The sequence below is a fragment of the Austrofundulus limnaeus genome, unplaced genomic scaffold (assembly GCF_001266775.1).
Source record: "Austrofundulus limnaeus strain Quisiro unplaced genomic scaffold, Austrofundulus_limnaeus-1.0 Scaffold93, whole genome shotgun sequence".
Classification (NCBI taxonomy): domain Eukaryota; kingdom Metazoa; phylum Chordata; class Actinopteri; order Cyprinodontiformes; family Rivulidae; genus Austrofundulus; species Austrofundulus limnaeus.
The window spans coordinates 754,517-776,311 of NW_013952495.1; the positions used below are offsets into that span (position 1 = coordinate 754,517).

A 21,795-nucleotide genomic window follows, 5' to 3' on the forward strand; every position below is an offset into this window, starting at 1 on the left:
GTCCACGGTTTGAGCAGCCCAACAACTGAGCTGCTGATGAGAAAAGTATCCGACGGCCGGCATGGTGGCATCACTTCCTCTCTCCACCCACAGGTCACAGGTGTGTCACAGGTGTGACTCTGTTGGTATTTCAGCTCTAAAGGCGCATGCGCGAAGGGAACATTCAGTGCTTTTAGCACCGCCCTCTGGCGGTCAGTAGGGATGAAATAGAACCAAATTTTTTTTACCAATATTTATGAAAATGACTGAGTTATAGTCATTTTTGTGTTGCCTTATTTCGATCTGCTGTGGCAGCCATTTTGAATTAAATTGACCTCAGTAGTTAATCAGTTGTAGAGATACGTCCAGCGATTACTTTCTGCAAGCTTCGTAAAAATCTGTCCAGTGGTTTATTAGATATTTTGCTAACAGACAGACATAGACATCTTCGTATTTTGCTAATATTAGTAAAATAGGAGCTCTCCTCCTGTACAAACATGTCTTTAACCTCCTGCTGCGTGGCGTCCTTCCTGTGTGCAGAGATTCGGGTGTATGAGAAGGAGGTCATCGTGGTGCCCATCCTCCTGCTTGCCAGCTTCACGGTCACGCTGGTCTTCATTTTGCTGCTCCACTTCTGCCCAGAGAAGGTGGACAAACTCCGACCCCGTTCCCAAAAGGCCAACACCAGGAGGATGCTGCACGGCATCGATGGTACGTGTCTGGACTTGGACTTGTTGTTTGGTTTTAAAAGGTTTGACATGAAGTTTTATCTTGTTTTTTTATGATGGTATTCTAATTAGTTGTCTGAAAAAGTTCAAGAAAATGAACTTTTCACCTGTATTTTTAAAAAATTGTTACAATGTATTGTGCAATTTAACGTTTTGAAAACACAAAACAAAACACATTAGACATTTTGAACCCATTGATTGACCTGTTGATTTTAAAAATATCATTTAATATTTATGTCATCTGTTAATCGGAGGTTGGGTCAAAATAATCTTTTAGGGTTGACAATTTTTCTTCTATTGTTGGTTCTCAAGCTGGAATTAATTCTGACTGAACTGAGCCGGCTCTGCAGTCTGATTTTAGAGTACGATTCTTGTGAGTCACAAAATACTAGTTCAAGCACAAGTATTTTTTTCTTTAATTGAAATATCTGACTTTTATGGTGAGAAATCAAACAAATCTGACGTTTATGAAAAAAACATACTTTGGAGTATTAGTTTGAGCTACAAAATTAAGTAGTCTACTTAAATAAAAAAAAACCCTAAAAGGTTAAATTGATTAGATCCAGATATTGTTTTAAATGATAACACAATTTCTACATCAAGAAAAAATTGTGTGGAATTACTTTTCGCGTTTGTTTATTCAATTTGTAGTTTTTTGACATCACAGGTTCTGAAGCCACATTTGCAACAATGAAAATACTGCAAAATATGGTTTTATAATATAAAATAGCAGAAGTACATTTAAAATGTATTAATCGTTCCGATGAACTTGGGACAAAAGACCCCAGTTATTTTGACCCAAGGGCAACAGGAGGGTTAAAATGAATCCTTTTTCACTTTTAGTCCTCCAAAAATGTTAATTTAATAGTTGTGCAAATCTAAATTTTGTGATGATTAGTAAAAAATATATTACACCACATTTAGTTTTATGCAGAGGTATTCTGTATATCTGAGAAACAAAATAACCAAGTAAAAGTGAAAATAAAGAAAATGACTTTAGTAAAAATGAATTTCACTGACAAGAAAAGTACTTAAGTAAAAGTCCTAACACTGCTCACAATTATCAGGAAAGTAAAAGCACTTTTACACATACTAAGAATGAAGTGTGAAGTTTACTTGATGAACTTATGTCAGCTGGTTCCACTAAAAAGAGTTGTGTAAATTTACTCAACTCTGTTTTGATAGTACGAATACCCAAGTGTACATGACTTGGTTAAGTAAATGTAACAAGTCATTTTTTAGAGTGCATAAACAACTTCTTTTTATGATGAGTTTGGTCATATTTTATTTTGAAATGTCTAACGATGTGTTTAGTTTTAATGTAAAGAAGTAAAAAGGTCATTTTTGTGTTTTAAATGTAACAACATAAAAGTAAAAGTTACGATTTTAAACAATAGTAAAATTACAGAACCCTTAACAGAGGTTACTTAAAGTACTGTAAAGAAGTAAATGTACTTTATACACCACTGGTTTCATGTTTTGGACCAAATCCCCCTGTTCACGAAGAAGAACCAATGTTTGGTTTCACAGAAACCTCTTCAGTTTTTCAGGCAGGTCTTTCTGTCTCATGTTTAAATTCTGGTCTCTGTCTTCAGCCCCACCAGGTATCAATGTACTCGAACATGAAAGCATTGCCTTGGACATGCCCAACTCATACTCCACCTTCCAGCCTGCGAACCCTTTTATTACCAAAACCCTCTCCACGACCACAACCACCTACAATCCTCCACACGACCCCCCAGAGCCCACCAAAAGCAGTTTTGGTCCCATTGTCCAGCCTAGAGAGCTGCCCCGCCAGAGGCTGCCTGAATCCTTCAACTTGGTGACCCCTCTGCCCACCACCTTCTCCCTGCGCCCTGACTCCTCTGTGTCCCTCTACAGGGCGCGCATGGAAAACAGGAATGTGGTCCTGCGGGTCCTGAATGGTATAAAAAATCTTTGATTGACTTTTCTTATTAGATCTTTGAAGTCGGAGCTTGATCATCTCCATCTTCTCTGCAGACTCGGCTGATGCCACAGAGAGACACAGCTTCCTGGGCTTTGCATCTTTCCTGTCCCAGCTGGGACCCCATCCTTTCCTGCCAGAACTGCTGGGAGTGGTCTCGCTCCGAGCCCCTCTGGTCACGGTGGTGGAGGAGTTGGAGAACAGGGACCTGCTCAGCTACCTGTGGAGATGCAGACAGGTGAAGACCCGCAGCTCTGCAGTGAACTTCAAGCTTTAAAATATAAAGTTTAAAGCAGAAGAAAAGGTTCTTCTGTCCAAATGTGGATCTTTTCAACATCTGTTTGTTTCTTTTCAGAACAACGTGGATCCTCCCTGTGAGATGACAGAGAGAACTTTATTCACCATGGCCAAACATGTGGCCTCCGCTCTGGTTTGTACACTTTTTACACTGCAGACACCTGAATGATGCATCAATGTGTGAATGTTGCTTCAGCTTCATCTCTGTTGTTTTCCTCTTAGTTATTTTGTAATCGAAATACTTCTGCAGCTCAATCAGGAAATGGGTGCTACGACTGTTGATTGTTAAATTTACACTTTACTTAAAAGTATGTCCCTATAGAAACACATTGAAATATTATAAATTCTAAAAAATTAGCTCCTTTTAGCTCCTGTTCTGCCACATTCAGGTAGCCTTTTGCTTATTATTAGCGGTTTTTCTATTAGCTGTTAGGATTTAGTGTACATTTAGCTTTTTTTAGATTTTAGCTACTGCTATTCTTTTAGCTACTCTTCTGCTATTTTGTTTTTATCTGGTAATTTGCTACTTTTGATCTATTGCTACAATAACTACTTGTAGCTTTTAGCTAAACTTCAGCTACTTTTTGATATTTTTAGCTAGCTTGTAGCTAGTGTTTTTCTACTTTGTTTTTACCTAGGCGTTTGCTACTTTTTGTTAGCATTTAGCTATTTTAGTTCTAGTCTACCTTAGCTTTGCTAATTTTTAGCTAGTGTTTTGCTACTGTGTTTTTACCTGGTTTAGCTACATTTAGCTATTATAGCATTGGTCTACCCTTTGCTTTTTTTTTTTTTTTTTTTTTTTAGCTACTGATATTCTACTTTTATTTAATATTCTGATTTTACCTAGCTTTTTCCTACTTTTTGCTAGCATTTTGCTACAATTAACCTGTAGCTACTATTTTACTACTTTTAGCTACTTTTTGCTTTTATTATCTAGCATTTAGCAAGTGATTTGTTCATTTTATCTTTAACAATTCAGATTTTGCTTCTTCATGAGTCATTCAACATTCAAGCTGAACTTTTCATACTCCAGTTAATTCATGGAGACTATAAAACATTAATTATATAGAAAAAGTCCCACATTTTAAACAATTATCTTTTCTTTGCATCCTTATCTTTCAGTCTTTTTCCAAGTCTTTATGAAGATCTTACAGATGCTTTTATTTAATCCTGTAATCCTTGTTTCTTGCTGAATCATCAGGAGTTTCTTCACAGCAAAGACCTCCTGCATGGAAACATCCGAGCCCGCAACGTTCTGGTCAGTAAGCAGCTGACAGCGAAGCTCTGGGGTCTGCACGGGGTCTACACCAGGAAGGACCAGAAGGCCACTCAGAAGGAAGATCCCAGCATGAAGAAGTGGCAGGCTCCAGAAATGCTGGTCAAGAAACCTGCCACTCAGAGAAGTGATGTGTGAGTCTTAGTTTTTTATTCATACAACACCTATTTTGACAATTGAATCAAATTTATAGCCTCTAACAAATGTTGCTGCAGTTTAAAATCAATAGAAATATTTATTCAAGACATCAAAGTTTGTCAGCTGATGTTCTGTAACCTCTGTGTTCCTCCAGCTGGTCGTTTGGTGTTTTACTGTATGAAATGGCCACTTTGGGTAAGTCTGACTGCAATTTTGGTGAATAAACATCTGTTTAAAAACCTTTTATCAGGGACTTTGAAAATGAGCAAAAAATAAAATAAAATAAAAATTGGGGGGTGTGGGGGTAGAGGAGGTTTAACTGGCTTTCCCCCAATTGTTGTGCATTCAATTGACTAAATTAGTCCAAAAATAGGACCATCAGTCAACTTCTCAAAATGATTTGTTCTGACTCATCCAATCATCTACAAGTTTCTGTAATTTATTTAGTTGGAGTAAAAATTAGGAAAATTAAATTTTAGTCTCCTCAATAGCTTTTCTACTTATGACGTGTTTTTAACTGAGCTTTCAAAAATAAAATGTAAGTTTATCTTTAATAGAATTGTTTCTTTGTTTTATTCTCTTGCAGCCAATTATTTATCTTGTGTAGCATTGATGTTTTAAATATTAATCTATTCATTTATTACTAAAAATTGATTTCAGTGAAAAATTAAAACTAAAACTCCTGCATCTTTTTTTTTTATTGAAATGTGCCTATAATACATATTGTAAGGCTTTTGTTTGCCTGTTCTTGTATGATTCATACTTCTCTGCACCTGGTAGTTTTAATTATTATTCTTGTTTTTTTTTCCTGCTCTAGGTGAAGCTCCGTTTGCAGAAATTTCAGTTAACGAGCTCCTGCAGTTCCACCAACGAGGAAAAAGTCTGAAAAAGCCCTCCAACTGTTCCAACGCTCTGTGAGTGTCTGCTGCACGCTCCAGACAAAGTGAAAAAGTTCAGTCGTTACAGACTTTCCACTCTTTTATCTAAAAAAAAAACCTCTTTCTTCCACAGATATGCCCTCATTAAAGCCTGCTGCCAGTGGAAGGAACAAGATCGCCCCCTGCTGGCTGAAGTGAGCCAAAAACTTGTTTCGGGAGAAAAAAGTGCCTCAGACAGAGTCCTGAAAGCATCCGGGCCCATTAACGTGGAGCAGTACCTGCAGGAGGCGGGATACGGAGAAACCAACAGCTACACTGTTTTCTGATCCGTCCCTGTTTCTGCTGAAGAAGAAATATTTGCACTATGGTCTGAAAACCTGACGAGGAGCTTTTACAAGATGCATTAAACGTGTTCCTAAATTATTTTAAGTAATTCAAAGTTTAGATTTTCACAGCTAAGATGTAAAATGACCTGAAAACAATGTTCATGTATCTGTGTCAGCTGGAAAACTGATTATTTTAGGGTTCGTTTGGGAAATTAAAACATGTCGTCTTGGTGCACAGGCTCAAGATCTTGTAAAACTGACTTGTGAACTTTTCACATCATCAACCTGATGCTTAAACCATCCACATATGATGGTTTGCAAATCTTGTATAAAAAGAAGCCAAATAAGTAAGAAATTTACCATGTATGTTACCAAGATATTTGTATTAAATGAAGGAGCTATCATTGTGATTTAAAGCTGGTTTGCTCTTAAAGATCAGGTGGCTTGTATTCCTAAGATTAAGAAATGAGCTGAAACTGTTTACATAATATATAATATAATGTGAATAAAAACATGGAACTGCCACAAGGCTGGACCTTTTTCATTTTCAAGCTTTTTTTAGTGTTAGACAGTGGTGTACTGTAGCAACCAGTTAACCTAACATGCATGTCATTGATCTGTGGGAGGAAACTGGAGAGAACCTCACAGAAAGGCGATCCTGTGACCTCACTAAACGGTGACAGTTTGTACAGACAGGCAGCTGTAGTGCATTGGTTAAAAACGTTTGCAACAATTTCACTGTGTCGAAATATAATAAATACCTCATCTACAGATCGTTTCAATAAAACATCTAAAATAGAAAATATCTTTAAAGCCCCTTTTTGAGCTGTAGCTACAAAAAACATGATTTTGATTTTAAAAAAATCTTTTAACTTTTTGTCATTTTCTCAGTGAGTTTGCAAAGCCTTTATTTTTTCTTTCCAGCTGCTAAATTTTAATATCCAGATACTGTTTGAGGTTTCCTCTTTAAAATGAAAATATCAATATATATCAATTTTAAAAAACAATATATTGGTTGTCTTTCTTTTAATATTTAATATTTTATTCTGGTTTGGAGTGAGGACCAGCAAGCTGCAAGTGAGATCGATAATGAAGTGAAATAGCCAACAGTGTTCTGAACTCTGGATTTGGACACATTTTGGTTTTTTATAATTAAAAATATCTAATTTAATAATATTTTTGCCAATTTTGTTGAGTCACCAGCACTGGTAAATATGTAACTATCAAAATTGAATCAAATAGGGCTGCACTGTATCGAGAATCAAATTGCCATGTCCTGACACCCAGTTTGTTCACACTCAGATGTTGTCTCCATGTGTCCTGGTGATGGACTTCTGACTAGTCCAGGGTGTCCTTCACTTCTCCCAGTTACTGCTGGAGATCAGCATCAGCTAAATGTGACTTGGAAACAAGAAGCAGGTAAAGAAAATGGATTGGTAGGTGGATAGAAGAGCACTTATTCAATTCTAGTAACCTGCCATGTTTATTGAGTTTTGTGTACAGAGAGGAGCACTAAACAGCCCTTGAGAGATTAAAGCATGAGAAATACTGTTTTCGGGTGGATAAACCCATTAAAGCTACTAAAACTACATTCAATTCATAAAAAAATATTTCTGATTGTACTACAGTATAAAAAAGGAAAAAAGTATAAAACTAAATTTTCAATGAGTGTTAATGAGAACTAAAATACAACAATAAAAAACAGGCTTTTATGAGTGTCGTTTTAGATGTGATTGAAGCCTGGGTTAAACATCTATGACAAAAACATATAAAGGACTACAACACATAAATGTAACAAATATCACTTCAGACCATGACACTAAAGTTAAAGCATCGTTTGAAGGCAGTGTGTTTCTTTCTGCACCTGACAGCTGAACAGATTGAGCCAGAAGATGCATCTACATTCACAGTCTGCTCACAGGAACAGGATCCATCAGCGTGTCTCAGATTGACTAACAGTCCTCCTTTATTTGGATCAAAACATCCCACCATCTCCAAGAATTTCAGTTTTCAGAGTCCGAGTGTTCGTTTCATCGAGACGTCAGAGAGGACCAACAGGCCTTACTCGCGCAGACTGTTGATTGAGGCACAGATCTTGAGAGCCGGGCCCAGTTTAATATTCATGGTGGAAATCAGATGTTCCTCTCGCAGAAGCATCAGAGCCTGTCCGTCGATCTCCTGCGACAGAAACTGGGCAGCCAGCTCCTCACAACCTGCACAGACAAGAAGACACGATCAGCCGAGAGACTGACATGCTCTGAAACAACTTGAGATGGCGCCGGAGCCGACCTTGAAGCGAGGAGATGAACTTGCAGACTTCGTCCACGCTCCACTGAGCGGGCGTCGCAGACAGGAAGTTGGCGCCTTCTAGTGGAGCCGAGCTGTCGGACTGAGGGGCGCTGTGCTCGGCTCGGGAGCAGGAGCGCGAGGAGGAGGACGGGGACGGAGAAGGAGAATAGTCTTCCTCCTCTTCCCCTCCGTCGCTGGACATGTCTTCTGAGCGGCTGGACTCTGAGTTGCACTACATGGAGACAGCAGAGATTAAAACATGACGTCAAATATCAAAACGTTTCCCGCTGCATTCCTTATCGTGTGTGGAAATAAAATAGTTTGACAAATATTCCAGATCCACCAGGGTTTAGTTGTGAAGAAGATGGATTACTGTAAAATTCACAAGAAAACACATCTTGTTGTGCTGCAAACAATTCACCTAAAAAAATCAGTATCCAGCTCTGGAAGCAACAGGTTTGGTTCTGCTTTATTAATCTGATGGACTGCAGTTCTGGACAACACAGTATGTTAGTATTTTTCAGACAGCCTGTCTTATTTATGTGCAGGACTTCAAATGGCTCTCAGACAATTTACAGCATCCAGTTAGGAAACTGGAGCTTATTACAGAAATTGATAGAGTCAACAGCATTAAAGCTGTTCATTGCAAATCATAAAATCCAACAATACAAACGGTTCTCTTGGATTATATCTAAAGGTGCCGTTTGAAAAGGTTTACTCCTGTAGTTTTCTAGATACATTGATTTGTAATTCTGAAATGTGGGTACACAAGGGGCGGTGTCGTATTTTCCAGGCACTTAGTTCGGTTCTATACAACAATCAAGTATGTTACCTTCAGTTGTTATGAAAATGCTGTATATATCAAAAATGAATTTGACTTTGCATCATAGCCTATTTGGCTTCTGTCGTTGTAAGAACCTCCTACCATTTCTGACACTTCCACTTCAGCGTGTTTTCAAACAATGCTTTGTGGTAAGGGTGTTCTGTGGGGCAGGAGCTTGGCTGCAGACTGAGCTTCGGGGAGGAGCTTTGTGTAAATAGGTGGTCCTTTGTACCAACAAGTGTTTAGACAGCTCCACGTGACCACAGGACAGTCAAGGATTTCTCAAACATGCATGAAGGAGCCAAAACAACATTCAGGGTATGTTTTTGATGAGGGGATGACATTTTAACATGATATAAAACTCAAAAAGTTGATAATCACCCCCCAACCCTCCAAAAAAAAAGTAAATAAATCACCTGTCTGAATCTGACAAATGCCACACTGAAGCTCGAGTCACAGTCTGTGTAGGTGAACAAATTTGGTGAAAGTGGACAAGAATCTCAGAGAAGATTCTTCAGTTGTTTCTGCCTCCAAATTTGTTTTCAGTGTGCATTGCATTGGCAATGCACACTATTGTGATTCGTTTCCCATCCAAGTCAAGTCCACTTTGGCATGCTTCTCCTCCTGCATACTTTGTCCTAGAGCTGCCATTGTAATTTATATCTGTAAAGCGCCTGTGCTAAATGATGGCTATACTTTTTGGTGTCTGTACAACTTGTAGTTTTTGAAATATTAATGTTTAATAATTTATAATGTGAGTCAATGGAGCCTTGTATTGTTCCACTACTGCCCCCTGCTGTATCTACTCAGTACTGAACGATAGTTTAATAATATTTAATCTCAATAGTTCAGTGGTTACAATACTAATATGATTGTATTTTGGTGTTTTACTATAATGCCCTAATATTGCTCTATTGTTGTAATATATTGCAATTTAGTGTCAACAATTTCATTGGCGATGTGGCCTCTTTCTGCACACATACAAACCAAACCCTGGCAATGCCCTCCGCCACAGCTCAAATGGTCTAATGGTTAACTTTATGGACTTTCATGTGGGAGAGCAGGGTTCAAAACCCAACTACTGCAACTTTAACAAAAAATCTCTACAAATATCATATTGTCACACAATTATCCTCATTACAAACACCTGCTGACTTGACAAGCACAAGCTGGTATAGAAAACGCATTTGAACTTGGTCACAGTTCATTCTGGAAGTCCACTGCTGCAGGTAAAGACATGCTACATGGCAATGCACACTTGTTTTTACATCGTAAAAACCCATGTCTAGTTGTTTCTTCCTTTCTGATTATTTTTTCCTGGTCTTCATAACATTGCAATGAGTGCCTTTAGGAAACATGTTTGATTAAAAAGAGACCAAGTGAAAAGACATCAACTCTTTGGGATTTGTTGATGAGAGTTTAAACACAAACCTTGACAGAACGGTGCTTGTTGGATATTCTACTGTAGGCAGTATCAGAGCTGCTCTTGCGGGAAGAACCCTTGCGCCGTGCTGAGCTCTCTGTGGCCGCTGGGCGTGGCGACAGCCCTGCACCACTCCGCCCTCTGCTGGTCTTGTAGTGCTGGCTGCAGCTTACATTATACCTGGAAGTGAAGGGACTTCTCTTGAATGATTCTAATAATGCCTCTGTTTTAACATTTTGACTTTTGCTGCAACTGATTAGACACAAAACAAATCTGAGGAAACCGTAATGACAAACAAATCAAGTGCAACTCAAATCAAAAACACAGTTTTCTTGCTTTAATCAAATGAAACAGGGCTTCAGTAAACCTGCGCAAAACAACCAAAAGTTGTGTTTTTTAAATAATACTAAATTTAAAAGTTTCATTGTAAAGAAAGCCATACCTTTTAGCACAAGTATTAGAACAGAACCTCTTCGATCCCCTGAACTGGTTGGCTGGTGCAATGCATCCACAGTACTCACATTTTAACACTGAACAAAACAAAACAAAACAAAAAACCACAATCAAAGCTCTGACACAAAAATGCATGTTGTTTAGGAGTTATCACACTTAATGAATAAAAGAAACCCCTCTACTTACATGGGGGTCCATTCTCTGTGCGGCCAACCAAGGCAAAATCTCTGTCTTTGAGGAAGCCAGCGACCTGAGACATCAAACACAAGATCAAAGCTAAGATGCTGTTCAGAAGCCATCATTCAGTTTAATACTTTTAACTTCTGTGAAACGATGGAAGTACAGTATGCCCTTACAGGGAAGGGTTCAGCTCCTTCTTGAATCACAAATCCCTCGATGAGGTGAGTGAGAACCTGAGGTTTGACCACCGCCTGGGGAACTGGCACCCTGTCTTTGTCCCCGTGTCCAACTCTAGACAAAGGTGGAGGCAGAGAGAGGGTCGGAGGAGACGAGAATATAGATTCCATCAGAGGAGCTGCAGAAACAAAGTGAGTTTATTAGATTTGTAACTATTTCCCAGAGCTACAGTTAGAATTGTCAAACTCATGTGGAAGTAGTTTTTGGCTTGATTTGAAGTTGACCCACCTGAGTCCTTTGTGGGGGCTGGAGATAAAGGAGGAGCACAGTCTTTCATGGGTGCTGGATTAGATTCTGCCGTGTCATTTGTTGCGTCACAGTCAGATTTTCTCTTCAAAGAGCCAACAATTGGTTTGGTCTAAAAATATGTGGAGAATAATATACATGCATTGGTACAAACCCTTCCAGAGTGACACGAAGACCACCTGAGCTCTGTAATCTGATCTTACCACAGCTGTATTGCTGTTGGAGACTGAGGTAACGGTCCCACCAGACGGACTCTCCTGGGCCGCGCCGCTTCGTGTTTGGGTCAGAGCCACAGCTTGTGCGTTTCCTGCCAAGCCTTGCCTGGCTCCCACCAGCTGTACGGGGATGCGGGGAGGGTTGTGGCCCCCCATGGTAGACTGACTGTTGCACGGTGGAGCTGGGAGAATGGGAGGTGGGTTTCGGGGGGACAGCTGAATGGGTAAGCGGTGTCCCTGAGCGGTCTTGGGTTGGATTGGAACAGGACCTTTCTCCATGTTAGCGCTGGCCTGTTGCACGGGGTGCACCACCAGAGTCTGAGTGTTCATGTTGGCCTTTGGAGCCACCGAGCCGATGGGATAGCCCTGGGTGGAGGTCGTGACGTTAGACGAGGGCACCAAGATGACGGGAGCAGCAGAGGTGCTCAGGAGGAGCTGCGACAGAGGGAGCGCAGGAGAGGAGGAGGACGACGAAGGAGCGACAGAGGCAGCAGGAGTGACAGTCATGGAAGGCTGGTTTCCTGCCTTCACAGCTATCGAGCTAGCAGCAGGCTGTTGATTAAAGGTTTTGGCCATCTGTTGCTGCTGTTGAGCTGTTTGGGAGAAAGTCTGTTGCTGCTGACAGAGAGAAAAACCAGCAGCATCTTTCCGATCTAAAATTTCAGATTTGACAGCAGCTGCTTTGGGAGTGGAAGCACAGTGTAGAGCGAGGTTCTGCACCTAGGAAATAATAATAATAATAATACATAAAAGGAACATTTTTTTGATGAATTAAGCCTTGGAGCAGTATGAGTAGTGTGAGTGAGGAAGACAGAAGGGTGATGCACCACTGCCTCCAACTGCACAAGTGTTAAAAATGTTGTAGTCAAACCTGATCACTGTCAGAGTGGACACTTGCAGAGGTGGCAGCAGATTCATGCTGCTGCTGCTGCTGTGGTTGTGCTTGAGCAACAGCTGCCACAGTAGCTGTTGTCCCACCAGGCATGAAAATGAGCTGAGAGGCAAGCGGAGCTCTAAGAGAGCGGTTGACCTAAGAAAAGAGCAGCACAGATTAATTTAATCTGAGTCGACAGCCCAGCTCCTTACACCTGATTATTACACAGTGCTGATATTTTATAGAAAATTAATCCAGAGCTTTTTCTCACAGCTGTGATTTTGACACTAACACTTTTGGCCTATGCTAACCAACAACCGTAGTTGTATTTTTCACACTGGAGTTGGAGGAGGAAAGGTTTTTCTTTATTTGTTTTATTTCTTTTTAACTGCAGAGATGAAACTAAGATGTGGACCTTGGTTTGCTCAAAAGTCTCATAAGTTGCTAATTTAACACATGCATGTAGTTTCCACTAACAGGAAATATTAATCCAAATGTTGTATTTATTATGAACTCACTCTGAGATACATCTGCCCCTGTCCTGCTGAGTTTCCACCTAGTAGCACCGACTGATTTAGAGCTGTTGTTGCTGCAGAGGTAACTGGACCGTGTGGACGAGGACTAGTCATCGTACCACCTGCAGATGTAGTGCTTAGGTTGACCTGCAGAAATAATAATAAAAAAATAGTTTTTGTAGCTAATACAATCGATAAACTGCTTGAAAAAGATCACTCGTTGCATCATTTACCAGTAGATAAACTTACAGTGGTGGGAACTTGGGACATGCTGTGACTTGATGTATTGGACTGGCGACTAGCTGCGAGCGTGGCCTGATGTAACAAATGAAATGAAAGATTAGAGACTTCACAGGTTTGTGTTTCTGCTTTGGGTAGAAGTTGTTGTTGTATTTTTGGTCACCTGTTGCACCGCAGCCAAGGTGTTGAGCTGGACACTGTTGAACTGCTGCTGCAACATAAGCTGCTGAAAGTACTGAGCTGCATTAGGCTGTCTCTGCAGCGCCTGGAGAGCCTGCACAGCTTGCCTTTCACATAAAGACATGTGGGCTATTTGCGGGGGTCGGGAGTTCCCAGTCGTCTGAGGATTTCCGTTGGTGCCGTTTGCATTTTGGTCTTCACTTGCATCCATGTTTCTTGCTCTAAACAACAAGTTGTATCATAGCAAATGCTGAAATTAAGAAATTGTAAAAAGATCCTTTTCAATTTAAAGGCAGTAGCACATAAAAAAAAATGTTGGGACAATATCATGCTTAGCACTGTGAAGCACCCAACTTCTTTTAACAAGTCTGTAAACGTCTAGGTCTAGAGGAGACCAGCTGATGTTGTTTGAAGGGTAAACTTGTCTTATTCAGACGTTCAATCCTAGTCTTTGCATGACAGAACTTTGGCTTAACTAAAATAAATTACACTAGTTTTTATTACTTCAAATGTTTTGTTTCAAGTTTAGGAAAACCTGGTGTTAAACTTTTAGGGTTTTATTAAAAACTTTAACAGAGATGATGCTGATGTTGTTGTTGATACTTCATCTTGGCCAGTGAACAAAGGTACATTTAGGCTTTTACATCGCCGCCACGACCAATATCAAAGTTTTAAAAAAAGTAAATGAATTAACAATATGCAGCAGCATTTGGGTATTTTCATTAGTTAAGCAGCTGTCAACACGATGAGTTGATTATTCAGAGAAAAGTTCGAAGCATCAACTAAACGAGACTTTTTCACTTCGGTGGCTAACTGTGTTGCTACCAGTGTTGCTACTCATTAACAAACACTTCAACCAGTAAGCAGGTAGGGCTGTTGCGGGGTAAACAGTGGTTGCAGTAATGTTTTTAGGTGAAAACGTTAAACAGCTGACACAACAAAAGAAACTGTATAACTAAGTTTTAAACAGGCTAACTACTTAGCAACATTAGCTGCTTTCTACAGACAGAAAACTACCAATTGTAACCCTTATAACACGCCAGTATATTTTGTTTTAGTTACGTGCTTACCACTTTTTGGTTCTGCCTGTCCTTTTCACGGTTAAAATAAATGTATTTACTTCGGTGGTCTTGTTTTTGTTACTGGGAACGATACTTGGGTGAAGATTTTCACTGCAGTGAAACCCCGCCCCCTTTTTTTGTTGGTGCTCTTTCGCTGGAGAGAGGTAGGGGGCGCTATTGCAAAAATAAGCTTCGGAAAGAGAAAAATGACCGAGCTGGTGCTGTGCCGAGGTTCGTACAATCGGAAGAATCAGTGCCTCCTGTCTCTGCAGCTACTAACCAGGCAGGAAAAACGGGTCTAAATTACAACTTCATTCAAATAAACCTCGAAATTGTTAAAGGTTTTAATTTAGTGTGTGTGTGTGTGATTTTATTGTTGAGCTTATCGGTTCTGACATTCCTGCTTTGTGCGCCCTCCCGAGACAGGGACAACAAATTATTTCAGGGTTACTTACCTCAACAAAACACCAGAAGTGAAAGGCTTTGAACTGTGGCTTTAAGTGTAATTTCAAAATAAACAAAAGCCTCTCGAACATCGAATATTTCCTGAATAAAACATTGAACTTTTTTTAAACTAAGCACATATTTAGCAAGTAATATATTTTTTACAAAGTTTAATTATTATTATTGATCATAGGTTCGTGATTTAGACCACTGCAGCACATTTCAAAGATAAAAAAGTTGCCCTTTAGCCATATCATTACCACCCAAAATGTTAAATAAAATTGCCTACATATTTCAATAATGTCAAAAATGATTTTAGCTGTCTGTACTGATCAAAATCTGCATAGAAAAGCAAAACATAGTTAGGAATACATTGAAAAACAGCAGTTAAGTGCCTTACAGAGAATTTTATTGTATTTAATTGTATTTATTTTTGAGGTATCTGTTGTAATAAGAAAAGATACAGTATATAGGTACAGTTTCAGAAACCATTATTAAATATGTTGTTTTTATTTGACCAAAAATGAGAAGGCAGTGTAAATGTGCACGTTTTGCTAGACGATTGATATTTTTTGAAAAATCTTTGCATGCATTAAGTATTCTAGAAGGCATAAAATTTAATTTTTGAAATAATTTTACACAGCAGTAAAATTATATAAATAATAAGTATGGTCAAATGTGAAAATCATAAACCCATGCTTTTAGTCAGCAGCTAAATGTACACAATGAGTTTTATGGTTTATTAGAATCAAAAAAGCAAACAGGAAAGTCCATGATTTGAAAATTTAAGTCAAATACCTGTGTTTTTGTCTGAAGTCCTGAGATGCATGCCATTACTATATATTTTATTTCTGAGATTTAAATAATAATAATAATAACTACTTGGTCCTAAGAGTATCAACATTGTGCATATTGTGTTATGAAAAACAAAAAACAACTTGAAAAACTGGACCCTAGATCTGAAAAAAAAAAAAAAAGTTCTTCAGAAACATAATTTAACCTTCAGTTTTTGGATGCTTATTTATGATGTAACAAGTCAAAATGGTTTATGCAAATCTGCAAAGAATGGCAAGGTCCTAACAAGCAAGAAAATCTAAATAAAAAAAAGAAGCCACCCCCACACACACACAAAAAAAAAAAAAGAAAGAAAAAAGATAGGTAGAAAAAAAAAGAAAAAGTCCAAGAACAGAGACCATTTCACTTTTTTGTAAAGTTTTGCTCCTTAGAAGTAACATATAATACATACAAAATCAGAGCTAGCTCAAAACTTCTGCACTCTCACAAACTTGGACACATTTTTATTCACTTAAAGCAAACGAGAGCATTCCCACCACATAATGCAGTTGATTATTTCATAAACTAAGCAAAAAAAAAAAAGTCAACTTTAGTAAACATAAATGATGGTGATGAAAAAAGAAAAAACCTTTCAACTAATCAATACAGAAAAAAACTCAGTAAAACAAGAACTTTTCCCCATCAAACTCAAAAATGCAGTTCAGTCCTTTCAAATACTTACATTTAGATTTATGTAAAACTACTTTAACTCATAGGAACCGTTTCTTCAAATCTAACACTTTGCAACTATGGCATAATAACACAGAGGGAGTATAAGAAGTACTGTCACCGTTTTACAAGAAAAATGACACAGCAACTGGAAATCAGGATTAAGTGTTTTCTACAGGAAATAAAGTTGGTTTATGTGCCACAGTTTCACAAGTTTGGGTCAGAGCAGCATGTATTTACTCCTCTGTTCATTATTACACAGCTGAAGAATCAGAACCATTGGTGTGCTGCAGTTGATGCTCAATTCTTTGAGCAAAATACAAATTTATACAACATATCACATTTTTATGAAGGATCTGTGAATAGAAAAATCACATGAAAAGAAAATTGCTTTAAACTGAGGATTGTTGCTTTGTTTTTAACGTTCAAAGTGTGCCGGTAAGAGGATAGATGAGTTCTGTAATGGTTTAAGAGGAAAACTAGAAACATTTAAAAGAAATAATGTAGAGGGATGAGGAAAAAATTAACTTAAGCTTTGGTTTTTGCAGCTCTTCCTACTTGTGCAACAAGGCTGTAAGTGCAGCCCACTGTACTTAGAATGAATCTTTATACATTCATAGATCTATCTAAACAAAACAAAAAGACTAAAGCTGATGTTCACCAGCAAAAAACACTTGGGTGTTATGTAACCTGCAGCAAGCAATTCTTCAGTGCAGACAGCTTTAAGCAATCAACACAAACACAAAACAACCATCGTTGGAAGCAGAAAGAGAGGAACAAGCATAACTGATTTTTATGTTGCAAAAAAAAATCATATAATTCCTCCTTTTTTGCCAAATGTTTATGAAATAATTCTGTGTTCCCTCAAATTTTAATTAAATCACTAATTTGTTTGAAGTCAAACATAAATGTAATGTTTTGGGTAAGAGGAGTGACAAGTCTGCTCTGTATGGATAAAGCCATCCTTCTATAGCAGTGGTGCCAAACGTTCCCCTGCTCTTCTGCAGGTCTTCCCGTTCTGCAGATGCCTGCTAATCACATTCATTCAAATCAAGTGTCTCAAAGCAGAGAAACATCTAAAACATGCAGGATGATGGCCCTCCAGGATCAAAACTGAGCACCACTGTTCTACAGGTGTATGTACAACACAAACAGCAAGTGACCTTCATTAGGTAAAGAAAACAGACGAGTGAACTAGTAACTTTGTCAAAAGCTTTAAAAAGAGTAATCAGTATCACGCAGTGAAAAGTTCGGTCTAGTTTGCGACATACTGAGGTCACATAGGTAGTAAGTGGTCGTCTCTCTCCTCTGGTTCCTCCTCTAAAGGTTCTGTGGTCACTCCTCTGGAACCTGGAGAGGCCTCTCGGTTTTTTGACCGGCACACAAAGTCACAGCCATCCTGGAAGAAAGGAATACAGTTCATCAGGGTTTATTAATAAAAAAAAATGAATATACTTCTACTTTATTTCTTAGCAATTAGATTAAAATTACCGCTGTTAGGTTTCCAACTTCCACCCAAAAAGCATAATTTGGGAATTGCTCCATCCCTTTTGCTCTGACGATCAGCCGCTGGTAGAGGAAACCTCCAATGAGGTAAACAGCCATGAGGCAGAAACCGCTAAAAAAGAAAAGAAAAAGAAAAAAAGCTAATGATCACGACTCTTTTTTTAAAACTGCACCATGCGGTCTCATTACAGACTATCTTTACGTACATAATGAGTATTATGGAGCCAGCACTGAGCTGGGACTGAACAGCAGGACAGACTGCGCTGGAGTCCAGCTCGAAAAGATAAAAACAGTCGTGCTCTCTCTCTCTGTCCTCCAAGATGACTTTAAAGTTACCCTAAGAGCAAGACAAAAAACACAAAAGCTTAAAAAATAAACACGTACAAGGAAGAACATTCTAAAATAAATTAAAGAAAGCATTTATGAAACAGGAGAAGCTCGAAACTGTGATTTAAAATAGAATAATGTTAATTCTGAACTTGGGTTCGTAGGAAACTACTCATAAGACAGAAAGTGACAAGTGGGAATGAGCATGTCAGAGCATGTTTCTCACTGACTATCTGCTTTGTTGTGAGTCACAGTATAATTCCTGATTTCTGATGAGCATTAAATAGAAAGTTCAGATCTTACGAAGGGAGGTTCTGCAGAAATGTTAGGAACAACTAATAATTATCCTGCTGCCGATAAGCCGGTGACGTAAAAGTCAACAAAATAGAGTTTGCATAAAGCTGTATGATTTTATTTTAAAGATGGGAGTTGTTTAAGACCGCAGCAGATTTTGACTTAATTACTAGCTCAATAATCTGGTTCGAATTAAACTATTTCTCCAAATCGAGGTTGCTCAAATAGCTATCTACAACAAGCAAGACGTTTTTTTAAGCTTTCCAATAAAACCCTACATATAAATATCTGAATTACACCTTTAAGAGTTAGAAAACATGACTCAGAGAGGTAACCTGGATTATATTTCATCTTCACAGACCTGAATCAACATGTATGTTTTTGCCTTTCAAATTTCCCAATAATATTTTAAACAAATGTGGTGAAGTGAAAATTGTGTGCATTTGTTTTTTTTAATTATTTTACCATGTCGACATTCTTGTCGCAGGAGATCATGACCATAGCTGTCCGGTTTTTCTGGCTACAGTGATGGTCATATTTGTCACCTCCATCGTATATCAACATCACCCAATCGCCTGAAAGGGCAGTAAAAAAATATGTCAAAACAGACCCCTAGATCAATTATAAACTTTAAATGTTGACGATACGTCTACAAACTTGATCTAATTTTGTTATGTTCGGGTATGTTTTACAGAGACTCACTGCCTCCTACGGCCTTCGTTAAGGTATATAATCCGATTTTTTTTATCTTCTTGTCCTTCTTGTTCACTTGAATAGCTCCAGCTTGTGGAACACCCCCTGCATCTCCGCACAACTGGAACACATACGTGTAACTGTCCTCCCCTTCTGTTTGGTCGAATGTAAAGCTGTCCACATGAGGATACATTCCAGTTAACATTTAACCCAAGGTTAAAAATGCAGAGAAAAACACCTGATAGCATTTAAGCAGAAATGATGGGTCATGGTTTGATTTCATGATGAACTGTTACTATGAACGGCCTTGGACAGGAAGATATAAGACTCTGAAATTTCTTACTTCTTGTTGACAAGTGGTTCGAGTCGATCAAGGACTTTTCTTTCTGACTGGCTTTCGTGTATGAGTTTGCAGGCCTTGGTGCCGTTACCGGCAAACACGCAGCTCCTGCACAGCACCAGCAGAACCATGAAGGTCTGCAGCGTGATGTGACATTGTCTGGGAACACTGAACAGCTGGATAAAAAAATAGTTGGGAGGGTGGGACATTATGAAAAAAACAGCAACAAACCATCACAGATATAACTCAGTTATATCAAATAATATTTCACACCCAGGTAGAAGAAAATCAACATCAGTTATATGAAGGATCTTGAAGGAAGTTGTTAGTCTATATTGCTCCTTTGCATGTAAAGCTGAACAATACTAAGGTTTAGACAGCTGACTGAACAAACAGGGAACTTTAATCATCCATTCATTCTAATCTCTGGGAAGTTACAATAGGAAACCCATGGCTAGATATATCAGAATAAAATCCACGGTGATTATTGTGTTTCCTAAAGTGTTTGTTAGAGTATAATCTGGATTAGTAGACATGGCTGGATATTTGCATCAATGTGTTACTTTTTAAATGCTTTCAGATTATTGCATACATGAAGTGTTTCTCAACAGATTCTACAACAACATTCAATTTAAATTATGTATAATTTAAGTATAAAAGATCCGAGTCATTTTAAGATTAAACAGGTACAAATCAAGCAGTCCTTTTGTGACTTCTTCAACACAAAACAAATCACATTCATCCTTAAAATTACAAAATACATATCCCAACTAGTCATGTGAAAAAAAGGAACTACGACATATCTAAAGATCTTTTTTGCAGACAAAATGTCTGGTTTTCGCCACAAAGAAAACAAGCTGTTTTTTGTAAGGAGTCATAATTAGTTACACTTTGAAAAACTTTAACGTTTGCTAATACCGCACACCTACCTGCATGACTTATTTTACTGTAAATGAGTGGAAAGTCGTCCCTTTGGCTTTGTAAACGTTTAATACCAACTGTCTGCAGTGTAGCCAAACAGATAAGTAGCAGACGATGATGACTCTTAACACGACGCTAATGTTGCTTCCTGGTTGACTTAACTAGCATCAAAACCAAAGTTTTTTTTTACGCAGAAAAAAAATAAATCCGCGTCAAGGACAGAAAAATAAATCGAGAGTTTATTTGTTTTTTCTGTCCCGGATAATTAAGAGGCTTCCTATGAAGCCGTGTTAAGTTCTATTTCAGATGCTAATATGCTACAGATACATGAGCGGACTGCGGAAGTGAAACTAAACAGAAGCACGCGCATCTGACCAAGCAGAGCTTGACCAATCAGCGGCGGCTGAATCGCACTTTTGCGTCATGTGACCAGAAATAGCTACAGGTGGACATGATGCCTTTTTGGGCACGACACCATGTGGGGAAAAAAAAATCTAGAAAATTGGTATTTTTTTTCCTGGCACGTCGTTGACAAGACAAGCGTTGTCCGCCACTTTTATTTAGTGAAAATACTTTCTGGTCGCATCATTTTTGTTTTTATTCACTTTTCGTTGAAGTAAGTAAATTCTTTGAGATCAATCACATCAAATTCACAAAAAACAATCCAGAGCTAGGTAGGTACCTCCTCGCCTTACTGACTTCAGAAAACCCGAAAAATAAATTTGAACACGTCTTAATATAATTAAATTGGTTCTACATATTTCAATCACATTACAAGCCCCACAAAGTAAATTTCACTGTGCTGCATCAGCACCTGTCACTGTGAGCAAAGCTTGTTTTCTAGACGTGTGTGGCTCCAGTTAATCATCAGTGGATCTGAATGGTAAACAACCTTTAATCTGTTTGTTTTTAATCAAGTTGGTGCTTCTAAAACAATGCTCCACTCTACGTGTGCACCCAGTTTGCAAACTAGATCAACACAAATTGATAAGATTACTGAAATCTGAGAGATTTATTCAACCTGGAGAGCCCTTAGTGTTTGATAATACTTATGTATTGTCAGCACTTACTAATGCAATTTGTCTCAAATGTTGAGTCATCAAATAGTGCTAATGAAAGTCTTATGATTACAAACTTAAATGAAAATTTCTAGTCATACAGCTGCCTAACACTGACACATAATACAAAACATACCTTTGAAAGGAAAAAAATAGCATAAAGAGTTTATCTATTGCAACAAATATTAATTGATTGCAATATTTTACTGAACATAATTATGCCACAATTTAGTAGAAAATGCGATTTATTTATACCGTCAGTTATTTAAAAAAAGGTGATCTCAGTTAAAAACCCTAACACGCTGCAATGTTTTAGGCAACTTAGTCAATGAATGAAAAAAGTTTGTTTTTGGTGTAAGTTTTGAATAAGTTTCCAGAACACACACACACACACACACACACACAC

General features: G+C 38.3%; 3 protein-coding genes across 6 annotated transcripts in view; 1 reads left to right on the forward strand and 2 right to left on the reverse strand.

The window, feature by feature from the left end:
- The window catches only part of styk1b (serine/threonine/tyrosine kinase 1b), a gene marked incomplete at its 5' end in the record, with an annotated part of 7,385 nt that extends 1,293 nt beyond the window's left edge, over positions 1 to 6,092 (forward strand). The window contains 8 exon segments of the mRNA XM_014012615.1: positions 520 to 690; positions 2,303 to 2,632; positions 2,709 to 2,890; positions 3,008 to 3,082; positions 4,151 to 4,359; positions 4,518 to 4,558; positions 5,181 to 5,277; positions 5,375 to 6,092. Coding sequence (XP_013868069.1) covers positions 520 to 690; positions 2,303 to 2,632; positions 2,709 to 2,890; positions 3,008 to 3,082; positions 4,151 to 4,359; positions 4,518 to 4,558; positions 5,181 to 5,277; positions 5,375 to 5,567 — 1,298 coding nt within the window. The 3' untranslated portion in view covers positions 5,568 to 6,092.
- A 934-nt stretch (positions 6,093 to 7,026) lies between these two features.
- On the reverse strand, positions 7,027 to 14,461 carry phc1 (polyhomeotic homolog 1). 2 transcript variants are annotated; one of them, XM_014012616.1, is made up of 13 exons: positions 14,313 to 14,461; positions 13,226 to 13,463; positions 13,072 to 13,137; positions 12,826 to 12,969; positions 12,305 to 12,463; positions 11,422 to 12,153; positions 11,201 to 11,330; positions 10,912 to 11,090; positions 10,742 to 10,805; positions 10,545 to 10,632; positions 10,111 to 10,282; positions 7,857 to 8,088; positions 7,027 to 7,780 (listed from the first exon to the last, which is right to left on the reverse strand). In XM_014012616.1, the coding sequence occupies exons 2-13, from the start codon at positions 13,451 to 13,453 to the stop codon at positions 7,629 to 7,631; spliced, it is 2,346 nt and encodes a 781-aa protein (XP_013868070.1). In that variant the 5' UTR covers positions 13,454 to 13,463; positions 14,313 to 14,461; the 3' UTR covers positions 7,027 to 7,628. The 2 variants fall into 2 exon arrangements, with proteins under 2 accessions (XP_013868070.1, XP_013868071.1); XM_014012617.1 differs by having other exon boundaries at positions 13,226 to 13,492.
- Positions 14,462 to 15,473: 1,012 nt separating this feature from the next.
- The window catches only part of m6pr (mannose-6-phosphate receptor (cation dependent)), a 7,945-nt gene continuing 1,623 nt past the window's right edge, over positions 15,474 to 21,795 (reverse strand). The window contains exons 1-7 of one of the 3 annotated variants that reach the window (XM_014012624.1): positions 20,340 to 21,017; positions 19,414 to 19,586; positions 19,080 to 19,243; positions 18,843 to 18,952; positions 17,963 to 18,093; positions 17,742 to 17,868; positions 15,474 to 17,649 (exon numbers count right to left, since the gene is read on the reverse strand). In XM_014012624.1, the coding sequence (XP_013868078.1) occupies positions 17,527 to 17,649; positions 17,742 to 17,868; positions 17,963 to 18,093; positions 18,843 to 18,952; positions 19,080 to 19,243; positions 19,414 to 19,586; positions 20,340 to 20,345 (834 nt within the window). In that variant the 5' untranslated portion in view covers positions 20,346 to 21,017 and the 3' untranslated portion in view covers positions 15,474 to 17,526. Of the gene's footprint in view, positions 17,650 to 17,741; positions 17,869 to 17,962; positions 18,094 to 18,842; positions 18,953 to 19,079; positions 19,244 to 19,413; positions 20,124 to 20,339; positions 21,018 to 21,795 lie in introns of those variants that run through there. The other 2 variants (XM_014012625.1, XM_014012623.1) reach the window with 2 other exon arrangements.